The following is a 23,816-nucleotide window of genomic DNA, read 5'->3' on the forward strand; positions in this document are numbered from 1 at the left end:
AACATATTCGCGCGTAAAATGAAAAAAAAAATGTGTCAAAATCGGTTTGCTTTTTTATTATTGCTTTTTAGACCGTACCATCATCGTTCACTACCAATGCATATTCTTGCAAATTAATATTAAGTTCCGTCATTTTTCAGTAAAATGGCAAATTTTTCGTACGGCAGCATAAACGCGACAAAAAGACAATGGCGAGAATGACCAAAACAAAACAAAATGACAGCTACCTCTGGTATTACGCACACCATTGCAACTGCTCGGAAAGTATTTTTTTTTCAGCTGCAAAGTGTAGTCCAGGGCGGTATAATCCTGCCGTAAAAACGAATTCGACATAAGAGATAGGCAGGCAAACCGTCTCAACACTGACTGTCACTTTTTTCAACGCCTACTGGTTCACTGGAAGTGGTCCTACAGTAAAGAGCTATACATCACTGGGAACATTCCAAGGAACGAAATGGTATAGAGTAATCATACTTTTGATTGCTCTAGCCATAATAATGTGATTTTTATTCTCAAGTGTTCGAAGTTTTAATCAAAACGGTACTTTTGGGAATGTTTTCATAAAAAAACAATTATTATCTGAATCGAAAAAGTAAACCAAAGTTGTCATAATTTCAAGCGCATTGCAACTTAAAAAGGTTTTGGTGTGCCAAGAATTCAATCTAGACCTTGAGCTTGTTCTTCAAAATGCTCCTGTGGCTTGTACGATAACTGGAACTCCATTCTAGGGTAAAAAGACTGACTTGCACTTGTGCCGTAACGAGAGGAACTCTAGACAGTTAAGACAATTGAACGTTGTTTGAATGAAACATACGTTCCTAAAAACTCGAAAGAAACTTTTATGTTAATAAACACTTCAGTGAAGTTATATTCAAATGCGATATAGTCGCGTTCAATCTATATGTGAACATTGAACATCATACATTCCTTTCATGACCAATTATATGATTAGCCGTTTTGTCGAAGCAATCAATTGTGCATCCCCATATTTTCACGTTCATAGAACCATTTGCCAGTTTTGTACATAACATTACCGCAGCAGCAATTTGTTTTCGATAAACCAAAATAATATTGCTCTGAGTCCATCAATACATTTGATGCTGTTAATTCTACCCACGTTGCCAAAAATAACGTCTAGAGCTCCATCATACCCACTGTTGAGTATGTCAACAACCGATCTGAAGTCCGTCCAGTTTGCCCTTTTTGTTGTCGATTTGTATCATTTCTCGTCACGGTTGGACGGACAGAAGATGCAGATAGAATTTCAATTATCTACAACTTATATGGCCACGAAAAAAGGCTCTATTACAATTGACTTTGTCCAGCGGGCCATTGTGCCGAACTGAACCGTGGCCCATTCCGGGAATAATCTATTCGCTGATTGGAATTCGAAAACTGACGTTTATACATATTTTATTGGCCGTGATACGTTCGGTTGCGAACCAGATTTACTATGATGGAGGCTCCCCAACCGCTGTTAGCACGTGGAATGTAAAGGGATTAGATGGGAGCAGAGAAAAGCAAAAGCACTTACCGATCGTGGTGATGACTGTTAGAGAGTACAGGAAACCCCCGGAGAAGGACCACTGCGTTTCGCTTTCCAGTGTGATGTCGCTTCCTTGCCAGCCGCGGCGTGCCCACAGCACAATCTTATTCTGATAGTCACGTATTTCTTCTCCTACTCTAGAAGGAAAGAAGACAGCCGGCGAGAAAACAAAATGTACGGAAATAAATTTCTTAAGAAAAGAATTCGATAATTGAAATGAGGTTTGTCGCTTTATTGGAGCTGCTGGGAAAGTTGCTGGTGAACAATGTGAAAGATACAGATGAAAGTTGAACTTGGCAAGGCGGATGCCAATCGACGAAATGATGGAGGCGAAATAGATGAGGTTGAGTTTTTTATTTAAAACAGAAGTGAAATCGATTTTCAATGTCAAACGCCAAAGTTTATACTGCCGCCAGAAGCGGATTAGGTTTTATAATCCTGATTGCCATTGGCCGCATTGCAATCAGAGCCGGGCAGCGTTCGTACATTGTTCATTGTTGCGGTGGAACGATCGTTGCAGGGGTTGTTCTCGTGCTCTTCGTTGATAGTAGAAACGTCATGAGAATTGTTTGGTGAGTATTTCTTCATTCCGTGGGATTATGGCTATGCTATTAGTATGAGGTTTGTATTGTGCTGAATGTAATGGCTCTTTTAAATGCTTATCAGCTAAAGGAGTATATGAAAAAAAGCCTTATGTGCAAGTGGTGTTGGAAATCATTTTTTGTACATTTTTCGGGTTGTGCTAACTGTTTCCAAGGCTGCATAAAATATTTTGATTCGAAAAAAATGATTTTTGAGCCGTAGCCGTAGTCGTCATCAATTCACCTAAAAGTGAGAAATGAACTAAACTTTCCTTATTTTTGCATATAAAAATCAACTTTGTTCGGCAAAGTTGTGACATATTTTTCCAATTTAGATTTTTGTAGTGATCTCATAAAAAATTCTATTAATTTTATGATTTTATAAAAAATACTATAAAAAAATAAAATTTTACCAAAGAAAGTTTATTTATTACTATTAGCAATGTTCTTGAATGCAAGGGACAGCGAGCGACAAATACCTATTTCTGAATTGAATGATGTCATACTTATACTTTAATATAGGAATGGTTTTTCGGTGGATATTAGCGGTTTTTGTAGTTTTCTGTTGGTTACCTAGTGAGTTAATTTATTAAAAATATTCAAATATTCAAGAAATAAAAGAGATAGAAATAATTGATTTCCTCGGTGAAATTAGGTGTTTCATTATATCAAACAACATTGTAGAACATTGAAAAACTATAGGAAATCATCATAAAATTTTCTTCGAAAGTATTTATTTAAAAAGGCAGATAAGAAAACACCAATAAAGTCCCTTGAAATTGGCTGATGAAAGTATGGTGTCTTTGGCAATATTTATGAATATTGCCACAATTTGGAATATGCAAATATGAGAAAAATAAAATTAATTTCTCACTTTTAGGTGAATAAATCACAAAATTGCAACTTCGATGAATTGGAGAATTATTTGAGGACCCTTTGGCTTTAAAATCATTTTATTTTTGGTTAAAATAATGCGTGGCTAATCCAAGAACGCGTGCTTCTGGTTGGTGGATGACAGAGAGAGAGAGAGAGAGAGAGAGAGAGAGAGAGATCAGGAGAACAAAATTATTTTACATTTCTATTTTCCAGTTCTGACCTTGGTTTTTAGCATAAACCTGCAGGTTTTGAACAATTCTTCACAAATGCAGACTAGACCATAAATTCTTTTTTCATATTAACAGGCGACTTGCGTTGCAGCGCCTCCTTGACGACAACGACCGCGTGTCGTTGAAATTTTATGTTATTTCTTGTCATTATAAATTACGACTATAAGTTCAAAAAGAATAGGCAAGTCCACATTCTTACGAAGCTTGGACAGTTCAAAACAAAAAAATGCCGTTTTCCATTCGAATATTTATGATGGAAAATATGTCGATAAGTTGAGTATCACTTGAGTTTTCTTTTTTTTCATAATATTCTAGAAAAGCGTGATTATAAATGAGATTTTTCAGAATTTTGTCGCCAACATGCACCTTTTTTCAAAAAAAAAAAAAAAAAGATAGCTCGAATTATGCTCTAGTAGAGTAAATTAACCTATAGTGGACCACTCATCTGAATAACTCAATTTTTCATAATAAAAATTGCAAATGTTTCTGGTGATTCTGATTGGCTGGATAAGATCTCAAGTTTTCGCAGAAATTGAATTAAACTGACGAGTTGTCCTTTATAGGAAAGGGGTCCACTATAGGTTAATTTACCCTAAATTCTGATTTACGTTAAAAGAAATTTCAGTCAGCAATAGGAAAGCAGAAATTGAGTGGTCCACAATAGGAAAAGGATTCTTGCCTTACCTTACCTAGCAGGCTAGAGCCGGGGTGGCTCGTACTGTATCAAGAAGTCGTCTGATTCCACTTGGTTCTGGGCTATATGGCGCTATGCTCCCAGGCGTAGGTCATTTTTAATCTGATCAAGCCATCGTGTACGCTGTGCTCCTCTGTTTCTGGTGCCAGAGGGGTTACTGGAAAGAATCGTTTCGACGTGTCCGGCCTATCGCAATCTGTTAACTTTAACTAGCTGTGCTCTCTACTAGCAACGCGAGCAGCTCATCTCCATCTCCGCCATTCTCCTTCTTTAGTCTGTACTCCACTGTAGATAGTTCGCAGCACTTATTTTTTGAAAACTCCAAGGGCGCTGAAGGTCTCTGAGCGCAGTGTCGTCGTATCTAGCCCATAGAGGACCACCGGTGTAATTTGTGTTTTGTACAGTTTCAGCTTCGTACGGCGCACTCGATTGGATCTCAGTGTCTTACGAAGAACAAAGTGGGCACGATTTCCCGCTTGAATGTGTCTCCGGATCTCTTTGCTGTGCTTTGCTTTGGTGTTGTTATCAGCAGTCACCAGCGATCCTAAATACACGAGCTCGTTTACCACCTCGAGCTAATCGCCGTCTACGATGATCCGGTGTGGGGAGCTAACATTGTTCTTCTTGGAGCCTCTTCTCTTCATATACTTTTTTTGGCGCATTGATCAGCAGTCCAATACGCTTAGCTTCCGTTTTAAGCCTGGCGTAGGTTTCCTCCATCGTCGCAAAGTTTCGTGCTATGATGTCTAAGTCATTTTTAACAATATCGCATGCTTAGCCTTGGGGCTAATAGCGGTCTCGATCAACTAGATAAGTTGAAAGAATTCGTTATCGATATTGTTTTTGGCACATTTTGCATGTGTAGGATAAGTACAACGATACACTGTACCCCAGTGCTGAGTCGAGAAAATTTACAGCTCGAAAAGATCCTCGACTCGATCGGGAATCGAACCCGATATCACAACCATGTGGGAGAGCTAGCCGACCGACATCGCTAACCACAGAACCACGGGGACCACGACGTCTAAGTCATTTGCAAAACCTTTAAGCTGAATCCGCTTCGTGAAATCGTACCACTCGTATCGATGCCGGCTCTTCGTATAACACCTTCGATGGCGATGGTAAAAAGCAAACAGGAAAGTTCATCACCTTGTTTCAATCCTCGGCATGACTCGAGAGTATCCGCGAAGCTCAGTCTATCCGGGAAAATTACCTCGTTTTCGTGCATGATCTGCCATAGCTGTTCTCGATCAACTGTATCATAGGCTGCCTTGGAGTCGATTAAAATGTGATGCGTGGACACGTTGTACTAACGTGATTCTTGTAAAATCTGTCGGATTTTAAAATATCTGGTCCGTGGTTGCGCAGGATCCTATGAAACCCGCCTGGTACAGTTCCACGAACCTCCTGGTTAAAGGTGTTAGACGTTGGAATAGAACTTAGGAGAGTATTATATAAGCAGCGTTGATAAGCGTAATGCCACGATATTTGCAGCACTCCAGCTTGTCGCCCTTCTTATAGATGGTAATTTTTTTCTCTTCCCAGATCTTGGAAATGACCCAATGCAGTGCAAGTGTATCTTCATCATGATTGTAGAGTTCATCCGGCAGGCCGTCTTTGTCGGTCGCTTTGTTGTTCTTCAGCCTCCCAATCTCCCGTTGAATTTCGTGGAGGTCGGGGACTGATACCCGGATATCTACTGCTAGCACTCCAAGGTCCGTTCCAGTTTCGCTTCTGTTTGTTGCATCGCCACTCAGATGTTCATCGAAGTGCTGCTTTCACTTGCCGACCACCTCGCTATTGTTCGTGATGAGATCACCTTCCACATCCTTGCAAAATTTGGCTCGCGACAAATAGCCTCTACAGGTTGGCTTTCGTAGAACTTTTGCGTATCATTAGCAGTGAATAGCTCTTCCAGCTCTACATAATCACGATCCTCCTGCTGGTGATTTTTATGCATCGTTCGTACTTGACCAGGTTCTCGCTCATCCTTACCTTCAGGTAATTCACCCAGAACCGGCTTTTCTCTGTCATCGCTGCCTTGCATTCCCCATCATACCAGTGGTTTCTGCCACTCGGCACCTCTGTTCCTGTTGTCGTCATCGTGCATTTTTTGATGGTCGTGCAGATCATGATCCAGCTATCCTCGAGAGAAGTTGCGCCGAACTCCTCCACCGTGGGTAGGGTCGCTTCAAGCTGTTGCGCGTAGACTTCGGTTCCGTAGCTGCTTGATGTTGAACCGTGGGGATCGGCTCTGTCGTGACTGATAGACAGTCGATTATTTTGAGCGCATACAAACCGCCACTAAGTAGTGTTCCGAGTCAAAGTCCGTACCTCGGTACGTGCGTATGTTGGTGATGTTCAAGAAAGACTGTCCTTCGATGAGCACATAGATTTGGTTTGTCCAACTAACCAACTAACTAACCAGGTCAGGTGATTTTCAAGTGGCTTTGTGGATGTTAGGGTGCCAATCACTTATGTGTGAAAAAAGTAACCAGAAAATTTAAAGAAAAAACCCTACACAAAATGTTCATCCACCCGAAAAAACACTCTATGCAAAATTTTAGCTAGATCGGACTACAAACGGGGTGGCGCAAAGCGATCGAAGTTTGACCTTGAAAAATTTGAAAAATCACTAAATCACCACCACCCAGATCTGGTCGTTTCATGCATTTTGGAGTCATCTGGGATCAATTTTGCACGGGGTGTTTTTTCGGGTAGATGAAAATTTCGTTTAGGGTTTCTCAAAATGACCATTTCCATTGGCACCCTAGTGGAAGTACTTGCGAGGGAAGAATGTACTTCGGAATGGTGTGCAGACTTCCGATTTGAGCGTTCACATCCCCGATAACGATTTTGATGTCCCGCTTGCATCGAGCAGTTGACGTAGACGTTCTCTAGATATACGTAGAAGACTTCCTTTTAAACATCGGGTTTTCCTTCATGCAGGCAATGCACATTGATGATGGAGTAATCGTAGAGTAATTGTAGAACCGGCCTTTAATTCTCATTCTCCCTCTCTGATCGCCTACCACTTGATCACACGACTTTGCATCCTGTCCAACACAATAAAGCCGATACCCCGCTCATTTGTTGTGCCACCGCTCTGGTAATACTGGGTACATTTTCTCGTTGCCGAAGTGATGGAGTTCCAGCTGGCCCTGTTGCCACCCAGGATAGGTCGTTGTCGATTGTTCCGATCCGTTTCTTCTTCTTGAATATTCGTAGTAATGTGACTTTTTTGCCATGTCACGATGTGTAGTCTTGTGACGAAGCTGCCGTTTTGGCTGTAGCTGATGAGACCTCGCATTTCTTGCTTCAGCCGCTCCTCTGGAGTACAGATGCTGTTTGGGCCGCTTCTCCTGGAGAGCAGGGGCACCAAGTTTTTGGGCAAAGACGATTATGGCGGTGTCGACTCGCCTTTTAGGAGTCCTCGCATCTCCCGACCCTAACTAACTCCTGCTACTGGACAGGGGCCCATTGTAAGTTAATTTACCCTAGCTGGTGAAATGCTGGCCAGTTTATATTCAGAATTCTCTCTTCATTTATGCGAAAACTAGAGGGATTTTCACAAAAACTTTCATCGGGAAACATCTTATCCAGCTAATCTGTAACAGAACCACAGGGAAAAGTGGACTCCTTTCCTATAATGGACCACTCGTCAGATTAATTGAATTTTCTTTAATATAAATTGGATTATATTAATTTTTTTCGTGATTTTGATGCAGATTGGCTGAATACGATGTTTCGCGAAGGAAGTTTTTTGCAAATGCCTCATGTTTTTGCATAAACCGAATTAATTTGGCGAGTGGTCCACTATGGGCAGGGGGTCCACTATAGGTCAATTTACCCGATATACAAATTATTCAAATTCCATTCACATTTTACATTTTTATGTAAATTGGAATTATTAATTTAGTTTGAATATAGAGTAGAACTACTTTGGATGGACCACTCCCTTAAGGGGTTATATACCTTTTTAGTTTTCGAAAAACCGGCAAATTTTTTATTACATTATCTTCAAATACAACATCTTGAGAACATTTCCACAAACTTTCATAAAGATCTGAACAATAGGAAGAAAGTTAGAGAGATTTGCAACGCGCCTCGCCACGGCCGCATAAGCTGAACTTAAAACTTTACACGCGATTATCTCGGAATAGTTTTTTCCGGAAAATGACTTTGCCGTGATCCTGATTGCGCGAAAACTACTGAACCGATTTCCTTCATCTTTTTTTTTAAATTTTCGTTATAAAATTCGCCGGTCCTTGAACGATCGCTTTTTGAAACATACAGTTACATTTTGCCGTAAAAAAAATTTTAATGCAATTTTTTGCGCTCAAAACGTGCATTTTTTGGACGAAACGTTCCCGTTTGCACTGAAAACAAAATACTCATAAAAGCGATCGTTCAAGGACCCGGCACACTTCTAAACTAATGAAATAATATGAGTTTTTTGATTTCGGTCGATCCGCTGAGTCTCTATCAGGATCACCGCAAGCCTCTGCAAAAAAAAGCGTTTCGGGGAAACGGCCATTACTCCAGTAATAATTGGTATATCTCAAAATCAAATATATTTTCTTGTTGTTGATAAACTGTACTTTCAGGAAAATACCACTTTGATGCAATGAAAATGGTGCTATGCCCTTAAAAATAAATTCAAACTTCCCTCATTTTTCTCGACCAAAAAGGTATATAACCCCTTAAATGGGCCACCTTGACGAAAAACTGTTTATTCTTTTGATACAAATTGGATTTTTGAGTAAAACTATTATGGATGAACCACGTCTTATAGTGTACCACTCGCCATATTAATTCAATTTGTACGAAAATTAGAGTGATTTTTCGAAACTTCCATCGGGAAACATCTTATCCAGCAAATCTGCATCAAAATCACAAGAAACATTCGTAAATTCCTATTTAATGTAAGTTAGCCACTATAGAAAAAGGGTAAAAAAAGCAAAGCCTTGGTACTACATTCCGATTCGGAACTCGACCTTCTGTTTATTATACACTGACTTCGCAGCCAACTGTTAAGTGTACAGGACAATTGCGGGGCTAGAGCTACGATCCTACTAACACTAACAGTCTCTCCCGAGTCGAGACTCGAACCTACGACGGCTGGTTTGTTGGGCCGTACCTCGTACCCCGAAAATCGCAAAGTGTTCTCCAAAAAATTTTTATTTTTCATGTAAATCTATTTGTCCCTTTTGTCATCTTGCCCTTGAATTCGTATTTAACTAGTGTAATAATCTAAATTTCAGCAAATCTATCAATTCTAACCCGAGCTCTTGCAGTTTTGGTGATTTTGACGGCATTTTTCGAAAAAAAAATTCTTCAAGGAACGTTTTACTCTAAATGGCGTATCTTCTGGTAAAGTTTGTAGCTTTGGTAAGGTAGAGTGGTTATCCATTCATTTCTTCAATCTATTGAGTCTAGCAGGAAATATAATGATTTTAGTGATTTTGACAGTTTTCTGAAAAACACCTCCCAGGGCCGTTTTACCCCATTTGGCACACTTAGCTTATACATGATATTAAAGCTCTGGAGGTGCTCTACAAAACGCTATAAACAGATATTTTTTCTAGCGATGTTGAGAAGAGTGAGATGGCCCTGGAAATTGACAATTTTTAAAAGAAAAATGCATTTTTTTCGTTACGTTACCTCTTTGCCATATATTGTGACAGTGCGTTTTGAAGTACTCTTAGTGTAGAATAATACCACATTTTTTTTTTTTTTTTTGGACATATCAATTTCAAAGGCCGTTTTACCCCACTTAACCTCAATTAAAAAAATTGGAATTTTGCAAAACTTCCCATCTTGAATAGACAAACAAACGCTGAAAATTTCAGCTCAATTGGAGAACATCAGAACAACATGCAGTTGCGCCTCTCGCGAACTGGCTCTTAAATCATCAATGTTATTTTTGCACAAGCCGTTTTTGGAAATAAGTCGTGATTAGGAAAATACTTATGACATGATCGATCCAAATCTTTTATTATTAGACGTTAGTTTAATATATAATACAAAGTTATAAATTAAAAAAAAAACATTCCTAAATATGACCATTTAAAAGGGTCTTTACATTATTACAACCCTAATGTTAAACATTGAAAGTTAATTCATTCTCGCGCAGATAATTCAAAAAACATATAATTAAAAAGCTATTGTAATTGCATCCGACCGCTATTTTTGCTGTTTGTTTGTTTCCTCTTTGTCAATAAAAGGTAGATATATGAAATACATTTCATTCCAAATCAACTTTTGCCACAAACGAATCGATTAGTTGAATTTAATGAATTTATTCATTTACAATGTCAGACAAAAATTTACATATGTAATTGCATTCTTTAGTAATAAATTGAAACAAAGTTGTTGATGCCTCACTGAAAAGCCGTGTTTCACCAATCAAAAATAGTTTTATAAACTTCAAAATGGCTCGCCCTTATTGAATCGTTTATCCGCTCGATCTGCACGATAAACCAGTCCCATTGCAATCCCAAAATTCTACCATTTGAGTTTGACGCTTTTAAAATTCATCATACGAAACCCGTAACGAATTTCCGCTCGAAAGGATTGCAGAATCCTGTTGCAGTGAACTATATATGAAACCGACGTCCGCTAAAATCATGTCACGGTTGAATGGCGGATTTTACGACGATCGTATATTTTTCATAGGCGATTCCGCCCAATTATTACCTCTCATCCCTCTCGGTCTGTCAGCGGAAGAGGAAGAAAAAGAGGCATCCGATAACTGAACGAACATTAATTAATCCGAAAACCCCATCAGACCGCGCTGAACTGAAGTGAAAAATCGAGGGCAAACTAGGTCAGTTGAACGGATCCGAGTAAATGGCTTTCGATTGGTCGAAGTATGGCTTTCGCAGAAGTGTTAGTTAAGCTGAAAGCAGTCCTTAGTGGGTTCTACAAAACGAATCTCGTCGGTCTCGTCGTGGAAACGTTGTGAAAATTGCGTCATTTAGAAAGACACAGTATGATGAATCAGAGGATATCGCGAAATGGTATTGCACTGTGGAACGGGAGGAAGCGTACTTTAGACAATTAATGGCAAAACCAGACAATGAAGGAGAATTACTCACCTCTCCTCGAACACGGTTTTGTTGAACACATTCACCTCGCAGCAGGATATCTGCCACAGCCGCATGGCAGTCTCGTTTCTCTTGGACGGTATTTGAGCAAACCTCTCTAAAGCTTCATTACCTTCGATCGCGATGAACATGAACGCACCTGTAATTGAAGTATACATAATAGATGACAGTCAGTCGTGGGAAGGCTCAGAGGTTTATTTAGAGCAACACTGAAAAGGAAAAACAGTAAAGTTGTGGCTATTCTATTGCCATAGAAGAGTTAGCGGCAGGCAGATGAAAAGAATCAGATGCAGATGGGAAATGGTCAGATGCCAGCGTAGTAAAATGAAAGCTTGCGCCTTAGATTGAGCTCTTTCCGGGGTGAGTAGAGGTGATTGCTCTTATAATTGCTTTTTTCCTACCGGTTTTGTCAGCCGGTAATGGCAGTTTGTTGCTGACACAGAAGCAACCCGTGCCCTAAATTTATTTTTTTATTGACGTTTTACATGTCAAGCAGTTTTGGGGACACATAGCTTAAATTTTTTTGGTTAGTGCACAAGCAAATAAATTGAGTTAGATTTAAATATGTATGAACATGGCAAAATTTATTATTATATCTCAATTTTAAACAAAATTATACTTTCAAACTCAAACTACATGTCTTAAATTTGATGCATTGCATGACTGGAAACTCGATTTTTATTCAATACTAGCTGACCCGGCAAACGTCGTCCCGCCCATTTTTGTATTTTATTAAATAATTATAAACATTCATTGATTCCTTGCGATGTTTTTATAGTCTGCAAATGGTCATAGAATATGGTCAAAGTCAAAAAACAAATCCTTTGAAATGATTGGTTTTATCGGAATGACGACATCATAGACTTTTGGCTTCATCACCTTTATTCTAAATATATTCATATTGGGTCGTATTCGGTCATTTTCAGCTGTTTTTCCTGCATCATCTCGATTACGGAAATATCCATATTGAGTATTATTCGGTCATATTCGGCTGTTTCCCAGAAGTTTCCATCTTAAAATTTGGAAATGGTGCCTGAGGTCAATTTTAAACTCATCGCATCATTCTGGTTCCGGAGATACTCATATTGGGTGGTATTTGGTCGTTTCAGGCTATTTTACAGAAACCGGAAATCGCTTTTTTGGATTTCAAAATGGCATTTGAAGACGATTTCTGGCCTGTGAGCGTCATTCTGGTTGAAGAAACACCCATATTGGGTGTTATTCGGTCATTTTCGGCAGTTTTCCAGACACCGGAAGTGACCATCTTAAAGTTCACAATGGTGTCTGTGGTCGATTTTAGCTCTTGTGTATCATTTTTGATTCGGATTTAATCATATTGGGTGGAAATCGACCATTATTGGCTGTTTTTTGGAAACCGGAAGTTGAGAGGGGTGTCGAACCACCATAATAATATTTTTTGCTCCCAAAAAAACTTTACATGCCAAATTTGGTTCAATTTGGTGATTAGTTCTTGAGTTGTGAAGAAATTTGAGTTTCATTTGTATGAACCCGCTCCTTTAGAAGAGGGAGGGGTTTCGGACCATCGTGAAAGTTTTTCTTGCGCTCAAAAACCTCATATTCATTTACTTGAATATTTCTCGAGATGTGCAGAAATTTGTGTTTCATCTGTAGGAAACCCCTCCCTTTCAGAAGAGGGAGGGGTGTCAAACTATTATGGACTTATTTGTTACCCATAAAAACATTCACATGTCGAATTTGGTTTTATTTGCTTGATTGTTCATTTTCATTTGTCTTGGACCCTTCCCTTACCGAAAAGGGAGGGGTGTCAAACCATTATGGACATATTTGTTACCATAAAAACATTCACCCGCCAAATTTGGTTCCATTTACTTGGATAGTTCTCGCGATGTGCAGAAATTTGTGTTTCATTTGTATGGGACTCCTCTCTTCCAAAAGAGGGAGGGGCCTCGAACTATCTTAGTCACCTTTCTTGGTCCCTTAAACCCTTATTAACAGAATCGGTTCAGTAGTTTCCAAGCCTATATGGATCATACAAACAGACAGATAGAAAGACAGAGCTGTATTTTTATATGTTTAGAAGATGGCAGTGCTGTGTTTTCACTATCGTACTAAATATATACTAAAATCGTACATTGGATCTCAGATTTTCCTCTTGTTTGACGTGAAACTACGCAGCTCATAAATGCATAGAAGTCCCGAGTGATATTTCATTACTTTTGAAATGAACCTGAGAGATTTCTCATTTCGTACGTGTACCCTCAATGCATCACAGAGGGTAATCACTTCTATATTCATCTCAGTGCCTATATTCATCTCATCATGCCTTTTTGATCAATTTATCGTCAAATTTTACCATATTTTCAACGTAAAACTTTCAACCAGTTGACAAAATTGAGAAGCAAGTAGATTTACTTTCAAAATTTGTAGAAATTTGATGGTAAATTGGAGAAATGAGAGAAATAAGATGATTATAGGTGCACCTAGCTGTTAAGATGAATAATGGAGCGGTTACCCTAGTTGCTATTTAAAAATAATGGCCCACATTATTAGTATAGCTACTGGTGAAACTGTGTTACACTATTGTGCTGCAGAAAATAGTGACTGATTGCCTGCAAACTTACTGAAACAAATTAATGGGATGGATTTTAAATTGAATTTATCATATTTTTTGTGAATAACACTGGTCGAAAAAATAAAGTTGGCCAAAAGCTAAAACTGGAAAAATTGAAAGATTATAGTTTTAAAAAACCTAAATGGTCTCGAGGTACGATGCTGGCCTAACAAGCCAGTCGCCGTACGTTCGAGCTCCGGCTCAGGACAGACTGTTGGTGTCAGTAAGATCGTAGCGCTAGCCCCGCAGTTATTCTGTACACTAACAGTTAGCTGCGAAGTCTGTGTATGATAAACAGAAGGTCGAGTTCTGATACGGAATGTAGCACCAAAGCTTTGCTTCATTACCTTTAAAATAATCATATGAATTTTGGTGCCCTTAGTTGATGTAGAAGTGCGACAATAGGCCGCACATTAATTGCTCGCCGGGTTTGTCGCTTCTTCGTTTTCTTACGGAAAAACTCCTTCAAGTCTCTGAAAAAGTTATCTATGCTATGGGCACCAAGATTCACAGGAGTGATTGAAAATCTACAATATTTCATTTTTTTCCAGTTTGAGCTCTAGAGTAAAACCTGTGTGTACCATGTGTATTCATGACAACAAAAAATATATGTTATTGCTGCCAATAATTATTGCTTTTTCATAAAGATTTGCATTTCAATTATTGCACAATTTTTGTTTTTGCATTTGGTATCAAAAATTTAGATTAAAGAAGGTTTTAAATACAACGGTTTTGTATTTTTGAAAAAAGCAGACATATTTTTCTATAACGTAGCAAGTGGAAAGTGTTAAACTTGCGGGCAGGATGATTATTTGTTGAAAACGCAGTTGATGCAAAGCTGATAAAGTAATTAAAAAAAATGAACCGCTAATTGATACTTACCCGCAATCATGTAGAGGACGACTAAAAAAATAATCCCAACGTTGCTGAACATAAATGCAGTGAAATTGCGACAGTGGTCCTTGAAACGCTCGGCAAACGGTGGTTTTTGCCGGCGCCGCACCGAACGTTTGCGCTCCATGTCAGCTGCTCCGGTGTCTGTGTCTAGCCGACCGACTGTCTCTGCCGGTGCGTAGGCCGGTAACGGACTGCCGAGAGTCTACCACGGGAGCAGTCGAATGCTAGGGAGCTCCGTTTCGGACCGGTCCTGGGAACAGCCTGTGGCCGGAAGTTGTTTTCCACTTCGGCGAATAATTTCCGCTTGCTGCTGCTCAATTTTTTCTTGCTCCTTATGATTTTTTTGAGACGCTGCGGGACACTTTGACACTTTTTGGGGCTGCAGCTGGTGCACCACCCGGTCACTATCGCGCACTTGATTGTGTAGCAGAAACAACTCATTAAAAACTATTTTATTAGAAGAGAGATAATTTTATTACGCCTGTTGCTGCTGCTACTTTTTCCGCCACTGTTTTCATTCATTTTTCTTTCCGTTTCATTTTTATACCGCTTGGTCAAGGGGAACTTTTTCCACCTTCAATTAAATGTCGACGTTGTGCTAAAATATTCTATCACGATGACCGTGTTCTTCATTTCCATTTGTGATTTTTTCTCTCGCAGCTACTCATTCATAGTCGGCTTCTTCTTAATCAACATCACACTGGGGGGAAATGCGGGCAGTTCACGAAACACAATTAGTTATTTATTTCCGTTGATGGTCATTTTTATACGCTCTCAATGAATTAGATCAAGTTATTCTCGGACACTCGGACGGTAGAAAGTTGAAACAAATATTATCGAATCGAGTTTTGAGGTTAATACAGAGTGCTTTGAATTTTCATATGGTTCATATGGGAAACAAATTAATCAACCTTTTGTAAAAAAACGAAATCATCTGAACAGTTTATAATGATATTATAACAAAAATTCATAAGCATAAGCGGTGGTGAACTTTGAACACCGATTACTCGGATAAACGTTTTTGGTGCTTGATACGGTTTAGGTGTATGCCGATCATTCAAGACTATCGAAAGAGAACTGAATAAACTTCAATTAATTCAGATTTCAATTACGATTCGTTGGCTAATATATGATGCCCTATGGAAAATCTCATTCGAGCAGAAACGACCCGGTTCTCCTTTTTGCATTTTTATTTTATTGTGGATCATTCATAAGGAAGACAAAATTTGTGTTAAGCATAAATGCATCCTCTGATATCAACTTTTAATCAGTGGCAGCAACGTATCAGGTTTTGTTTGCATCGTTTCGCATGCCACTTCTGCACGATCCGTTCTAATTTCTAAATGTGGCAGTATTGTGACCACTAGCTGAGATGGTGTTTGCTGTCTATTAGGGAAAATTGGAAATCATCCTATACCAAATATGAGTTCTCGGCAAGATCGCCATGGCTTATAACCCTAGCTTACGAGCGTGAGAGAGACAGACGATGTCTAAATACATTCATGACATGCTAGTTTGCATTTTCTCATCAATACTGAAACCACCATCCTCGTCAAATGCTATACAGTGTACAGGCTTGCTTCTCATCTAGCCACTTGCAACCGTTTGAAAAAGGCTCTGCGGTCAGTCATGTCATCGCATATCAGCATCGTCATGTCGGAACTAACTACCAGAATTTCAGAGCACTTTCGCCCAAGAGGAATATTCTTGGCGCGGTAATAGAATGCACGTACAGCAAGTGCATTCTAAGCATTCGTAGCCAACGACAACAACGTTTTGGATAGCACTTGTTAGATGATGTCCGATGTGACTTCGATATTGATGCTAGTGTTGGTAAAGGCAGATGCAGGGGTGTAGCTGTACGGTACCGATGAGCAACACTTTATAATCATAAAAATTAACGAGCTGATAGATAGTTAATACAATACTAAATTTATTATGGACCGAATTGGTGGAGGAAGAAGCAACCGTTTTCTTTTTTAACACTGGTTTTCAAATCCGTCGCAATGCGGAACATCAATTTGGTAGTCTCATTTATTGATAATTGAATATGACACGCAAACCTCGCCCGGCTCGTGGATTAGTGATATGTTATCAAATGTTTGGTTAACGTTTTGGTTACTTATTTTTTACCATCGATATTTGATTGAAGAAAAATATTTCTGATTGATTGCTCAGCATCACATTCGAGTGTTTCGGTTGAAATCAAGATCCAAATAATGCATTTTTGCATAAAACTATCAACTGATGCTTTGATTTAAAAGGAACTGTATTGAAATATAAAAGAAAATCAAATCAATGCTAGTTTATTGATTTGCTTTGAAATATTTTAAGCTATTCAAAAAACATGCGATTCAAAAAAAAAACACGGCACAAGCTTTCACAGTAAAGGTAAATAAAAAAACACACCCTTGTTGTCATGAAAACCTGAAATGCTTATCAAATTGTTTTATTATAATTTTGTCTGAATTATTGTGTTCACAGTGTACGAAGTAGTAGTCCTTCCTGTAGTTTTCGTGCACTTGTAGCAAAATTCTAACTTTTCCTTGTTGAAGGAATGAAATTAATCATGTACATGTATCATGTTATGGCTTATTGCATTTTCATGTCCATCTTGTCTGCATATACTTATGGCTTATTGCATCTTATATCAATGAGCATAAAAAAATTAAATGTTTATTACGATTTAACTTTAGCCTCTGCCTAAAAATTTAAGTGAGTCAAATCTTTCATGAGGCAATCCACGGATGACGTTTCTTCGCTTGTACGTTTGTTATTGTTGCTGTTATTCAAGCTGCAACACCAAAACACGACCAGAACCAAAACCTTTTAATGTCGGCAATAATATCAAAAGTGATTTTTTATTGTTGTATATAGGATTGGCACTCGCGATACTAGAGCTACCGATCGGATAACATTTGTTTCTCACGCTTCTGGATCCGGATTGCATCCAAGTTGCGACCGATCGAACATACATAAAGCTGTCAAAAGTTGAAAACAGACTGAAATCAGCTGATCGCAACTGTCTCGTGGATTGCCTTATTGCATGTCATAAACATTGTGCTCGAAAATGCGACACTTTCGTTTATCTGTAACTTTTTATTGCGTGGGTAAACATTTATGAAATTTTAGTTAAAACTAGTTTACAGTGTAATGCTTCAATTTTTTCTTACAATCTGTCAAGTGTTTATCGAGATTGCTTCAAAGCAAGAAGTACTTCGACAAAAAATATGAGCGCGGTCGTGGAAAACATTTGTTTCCATTGATGCGCCATTCGACGTTTCTGCAATGCCTAATTTCGTTTTGAATGACGTTTTTTTGTTTCAGTGTATAAGTTTTAAGCTGTCAACTCGATGTGCCCAGCCTCGCATAATAACTAAAAAATAACATGACCTCAAAAAGATCAGTCCTTTTTCTCTTTCGTTGGTATTCGCTTTTCAATTCGCAAATTGATTGAGAAACGTTCCGCTATTTGGGAATTTCATCTAGCAAATAACGAGGATTAAAATGCAACGAATGCGGAGATGATCAATCACCTAAAATTGTAATCAAAATTGTGCGAAGTCTACCGTGCCAAGGAATGTGAATGGAAGTCATCAAATGCATTCAAACGAGCTCACGGAGTGTTTGATCGCAGCAGAAAGGGACCCAATATCTATCAACACTAATAAAATAACAGATGCTATTGCTGAAATGATGATTCTGGATTCATAGCCATTCTTGATGGTAGAGAATGAAGGTTTTCGTCGTCAAACGGCTAAAATGCAACCCAAACATTAGGTGACCTCGTTGAAGCTTCACCATTTTTTTCTGCTCTGTAGATCCGAAACACAACTGCATCAACTGATTAGCAGTATTATTTTATGACCCGTATTTGATTTGATGCTAGTCCAATATCCTCTCACAACAATGGCATTGGTTAATACTGCACCCGATCTTAGTTAGGTTCGACTCGTTTAATAAAGAGTGTCTAATACTTCAATCGGATCACTCTGTCAAATTTCAAAGGGCTTTAGTAACCCCTTTCCAAATCAAATAATAAAATTTTCAGTTTCAAACTGGCAAAAACGGCCTTTTGTTTAATGAGTTTTTCCCATTCTATGTAGGTGATACCTACTCGGGTAACTAACTGTCAAGACACGACTGAGCTGCCACATGCTGGTTGTTTTGTTCATATTCTGCAGCTGGTAATACTCGATGCTCCCGACTCACAAAAGCAGTAAGGGACTTGATAGCCGGATCTCGTAACATCGTTATCCAGTTCTGTGGTAAGCTGCTTGAAGTTCAGAAGACGTACGAGCTAACGAAACATAAACTCGTGCAAGACGTACGAACCAGGTGGAATTCTAGTAGAGTTTTACATGCTCCAGCGGCTGAAGGAACAACGGCCAGCAGTTACCTACTATACCAGTTAGCTCAACAGCATCAAAAATTTGACTGAATGTGAGTGGAGTTTGATAAGCTATGAATTGGTAAACTCTTGGAAGTTATCACTAATATAGTTACCCTTTTTTCATACCTGGAGAAGCTAAATAAAAACCATATACCTGTGGAAGCAACTAACGAAATGAAATCACGATTCAAGTTCATAATGCAGAAATGTGTTATTTCATAAGAGGAACGTGCTCCCTTGAGAGATCAAAAAACTCCCGAAATTGATGAACGTTCACAGGACTCGCCCCTTACATCCGCTGCTCGGGCATTTTCGACGACAACACACATCCAGCGCGTGCGAGGTCTGTCTCGAAGTCGTCGGCTTCTATCCGGTTCTCTGCTAAATATTATCTTTGCCGGTCGCTCATCCGCCATCCGTGTTGCGTGGTTAGCCCGCTGTAACCTGTCGTGTTTCATCAGCTTGACAAGCGTGTTTGTATATTGCGTCTAGTTCAAGATTCATGCGCCTGCGCTACACCCCATTTTCTAGCTTGCCACCTAGTATCGATCGCAGGATTCCACGCTAGAAGACCCCGAGCGCTCGTCGATCAGTTTCCTTCCATGATTCATGTCCGTAGAGCGCCACCGGGAGAATCAACATCCTGTAGAGTGCACATTTCGTACGGATCTGTGAGCTACGAGACCTAAGCTGACGACGCAATCCGTAATGAACCCTATGCGCTGCCGCAATCCATATTTTTACCTCGTGGCTCTACTCGTTGTCACATGTCCCGAGAGTACCAAGACAAACAAACTCGTCGACTACTTCGAAAGTATCCCCATTCATTTCCACCGCAGCACCAACACTCGCAGAACTACCAAGCTCTCTGCCAGCCACCACGTACATCGTTTTGACAGTGTTTATGGTGAGTCTAATTCGCGCAGCTTCCCTTCTGAGAATCATAAAGGCCTTCTCAACAGCTATACGGTTAACACGCGAAGCCCAGAAGCATGTGAGACTTCGTGATGATAGGGCCACTTCTGCCCTTCGTATTGCACCTTCTAACGCTATGTTGAGCAGTAAGTTCGAGAGCCCGTCATCTTGCTTCAGACCGTCACAAACGTGTCTGAAACTTCGCTCGCTGCGATTTATCGGTAAGTGAAGCAATTTTCCGCCTCCCCAAGGACGCAATCTAGTGCTCACAAATCTAACGGCGCTGAAGCATCTTTTCGGCAGCTCTTGCCTTCCGGTATTTCCCCCGCATCTGACGCCTCACACGATTACTAATGGTACTGACGTGTTGGCGTAGGCTCGATTCTTCTCTTCCGTCACCACTAGACACTCAGCATCGATCCACCCGCTACGCGTGGTTCTCGTTGTCATGCCTATCACTTCTCGCACTGTTTCGCTGACTGTATCATAAATGTGCTTCCACTGCTCGTTCAGGTGTATTCCAGCTGGTTCATCGATCTATCTATCAACTTTCTGCAGCAACTCTTTCCGCTGATAACCTCAGGATGACCAGACGTACCTTCCGATCTCGTTTTTAATACGTTATACAGCCTACCGCGAATCTTGCCTATCACGAGATAGTGATCCGAGTCGATGTTTGGCCCTCGAATGACGTTTGAAAAGTGCCGGCCGTCGATCAGCATGTGGTCGATCTCGGAGCAGGCCTCTCCATTGGGGTGTCTCCAGGTGAATGTTCAGACGTGCAAAATGGGCACTACAGATGGCCTTTCTCGTGGCTGCGACGAAGTTCATTAACCTCAAGCCGTTGTCGTTGGTAGTAGAGTGAAGGCTTTCTCTACCAATAACAAGACGAAAGAATTCCTCTCATCCGACTTGTGCGTTCATATCTCCGATAACGATCTTTACGTCGTGATGTGGGTACTCTCCATATGTTTTCTTGAGGAGCTCATAGAACTTCAGATCAGTCGCTGTTTGAGCCGCCCTAACCTGGGGAACAGACGCTCAGGCAAAATGCTCTCCAAGAAGAACAACTTCTCCTTCCCTGTCAACATACGATCCAGTTACCAGCGGCTCATCGATTCTCCCTTGGTTGATCGTATCCCAGTCGGTTTCACGAGGAGATAGGCATAAGACAACACTGGGGTTTATTTTATGCCAACTAGTATGGATTGCACTGCTGGTGTGCAATGCCTATCCGTTTACCATCACGAAGTTTCTAATTCGACAAGCAATCAGACGAAGGACTAGTTTGAGCAAAACATCTCCGAGAAGTTATTGGAAGCTATTCCATACGTCTGGTGTAATCAATATTTATTGTTCATAAGTCTTCGAAAAAAATCGTACAGACATTTCTAATAACTACTTATTCTAAGTCTAAACATTGATTTGGTCATATTAAAATCGTACACGTCAGAAACAATATTAAACTTACGACAACACACTTCGAATGGATTGTTTTGAGCAAAGTTAGTGCGGTATCTGGAAATCCGGAAAAAATCGCTTCGTCGAGTAAGCCTTTGTGGTGCGTTGAACTGAAATTTACTGAGCAGTTCTGGGCTGTCTAAGTTGTTTTCTAACAGGTCGAAAACTAAGAGACGTTGAAGCATGGTCTTCCTACTTGTTAGAGTTTGTAGTTGTATAAGAGAGCAACGATGTTCATAGCGTGTCAGTCGTACTGGATCATTCCACGGCCGCATACGTAAAGCGAATCGAAGAAACTGACGCTGAATACGTTCAATTCGGTTGATATGTACAGCATGATAAGGTGCCCACACAATCGCCCCATACTCCAGAATGCTGCGCACAAGAGCACTGAACAGTGATTTCAGACAGTACATATCGTTGAATTGTTGCGTGTTTCTCTTGATGAACCCAAGTACAGCATAGGCCTTTGCGGTTGTAGCTGAAATATGCTGAGCAAAACTTAACTTGGCATCAAGAAGAATGCCTAAATCCTTCACAGTATTGACTCGGTTGATACTGGCTTGTGACATCCTGTAGTCGTACATCATGACATGCCTTTTTCTGCAGAACGAAACCACATTACACTTTCGCACGTTTACTTCCATTCCATTAAGAGTGCACCAGCTTAACAAGGTGTCGATATCAGCTTGAATAGCACAGCAGTCAAGAGCAGATGTTACTACTCGAAAAAATTTGAGATCATCGGCAAACATGTATTTGGGAGATTGTATGGTTGAACATAAGTCGTTCACAAAAAGAATGAACAACAGAGGTCCAAAAAATAAAATTTCTGTCGTGTTTAAGTAAGTATAGAAGTGCTTGTCAGAACCTGCGCTTGTTCTTGTACTGTGGTTTTTGAGCAACATCGAATAAGCTTTCTTCAGGAAAAGATGGAGAAGATCTGCTTGTACTGAAACTTTCAGTTTTTTAAGATTGATGTGCTGATTTCCAAAACATTACCTTAGGTTATTTGTAACTTATTTAACGACAATACACCAGTGAAATTATCGATATTCGGTACACCTCTTTAGAGGACCGAGGGACTACTTCATGCGGAATTCAAATTATTCGAACAAGGACGTAACCAAGAAGATCAATCCTTTCGCCTGAATCGTACAGCAGACGGTGAAGCGGGCCGGACCTCAAGTCTTCAAGGCAAGTAAGGCGCCTTACCGAACCGATAAACAGAATACGGTGGTGGAGTCCCACGCCAGGAAGCTATACCGCGAGTGGTTGGTGCAGCCGAAATGCATCGTAATGAAAAACGAGACGCACATTAGTGCGGATGCCCAGCCTGTAGTTTTTCTCCGACAAGTTAAACAAATACAGAAGTACTTGTCGTAACACACATCTGTATGTTCCGGAGATCTTTTAGAATAGAAGGTCGACGAATTTGTTTAAAAGTATTTTAGGTGACTATCCTTCGGTCCCACGAAGATAACACTCTGTTTTGGCAGGATCTGGCATCGTGCCACTGCTCGAAACCGGTGGGATGTAGTGGTACAAAGCTAACGATGTTGTTTTAGTCCGCCAAACTTGCCACAACTTCGCTCAATATAAAAATTCTGGTTGATCTGGGTGAATGAACCGACGTTAATCGCAAAGATTATTTACCCTGATTTTGATCCGGACGATGCCGATACTTGGTGGTTCATTTACCGAAAAGCTGCGCTTATTGTGAACCAGGTCAAACACGACAAGCAAAAGTTTTACGCAGTGATAGTGGCACTTGGACCACGTGCGTAATTTTTCCATTACGCCATCGCAAAATGTAACGATTCCGAAAGCTGCTCTCGTTGCACATTTTCGGTCATCTGAAAAACAACATGTAACAGTATGCTCGGTTGGCAAATGGCTGGACACGTGTAACTTGAGACCCTAATGTGGCCATTCACCTCTGTCCAGCAACTCCTATCCCAACCTCCACTTGGTGCCGACCGGAATATGAGTAACCTTAGCGGAGATCGGGTAACCAACCCCGGTGGAAACTATGGTCGTATGCTGACTGGGAAGGGGGTCGTACGCGGCTGTATCCCCATAGGGGCGGCGTACAACAGCGTCTGACCCGGAGCGGGCGGCTGAATTGTGTAATGCTGTATCCCGCCAGCTACACCTAAGATGGCAGCCCCATCAGCAGGATGTAGGTATCGCGACCCTGGTAAGGTAGCATACCGAAACCTTTCATCAACCACGAACAACGAATTTAGAAATACGGAACGGATCAATCGGCAAAGACCTAGGCTACGAACACGGAAAAAGATTAAGGTAAACGATTGGAAATTGGGTACTTGGAACGTCCGATCACTCAATGAACCGGCGCGGGCTGGCTTGCTTGCTCGAGAACTATAGCGGCAGGGAGTCGAAATCGCAGCGATTCAGGAGGTTCGGGGCCAAATTCCGGAGAAAGGGAATTCCGTGCAGTAGACCCTATTGCACGCACTTCTTTGAAGTACCACATCTACTACAGTGGCGGCAAAGC

At 40.3% G+C, this 23,816-nt stretch overlaps 1 protein-coding gene across 13 annotated transcripts in view; it reads right to left on the reverse strand.

Annotated features, from left to right (window-relative positions):
- The window catches only part of LOC129723977 (potassium channel subfamily K member 18), a 108,932-nt gene that overhangs the window by 50,669 nt on the left and 34,447 nt on the right, over positions 1 to 23,816 (reverse strand). For 4 of the 13 annotated variants that reach the window (XM_055678504.1, XM_055678506.1, XM_055678508.1 and 1 more), the window contains 3 exons: positions 14,512 to 15,226; positions 11,028 to 11,175; positions 1,535 to 1,683 (listed from right to left, as the gene is read on the reverse strand). In XM_055678504.1, the coding sequence (XP_055534479.1) occupies positions 1,535 to 1,683; positions 11,028 to 11,175; positions 14,512 to 14,650 (436 nt within the window). In that variant the 5' untranslated portion in view covers positions 14,651 to 15,226. The remainder of the gene's footprint in view (positions 1 to 1,534; positions 1,684 to 11,027; positions 11,176 to 14,511; positions 15,227 to 23,816) is intronic. The other 9 variants (XM_055678514.1, XM_055678510.1, XM_055678513.1 and 6 more) reach the window with 5 other exon arrangements.

The sequence above is a fragment of the Wyeomyia smithii genome, chromosome 2, assembly GCF_029784165.1.
Source record: "Wyeomyia smithii strain HCP4-BCI-WySm-NY-G18 chromosome 2, ASM2978416v1, whole genome shotgun sequence".
Classification (NCBI taxonomy): Eukaryota; Metazoa; Arthropoda; class Insecta; order Diptera; family Culicidae; genus Wyeomyia; species Wyeomyia smithii.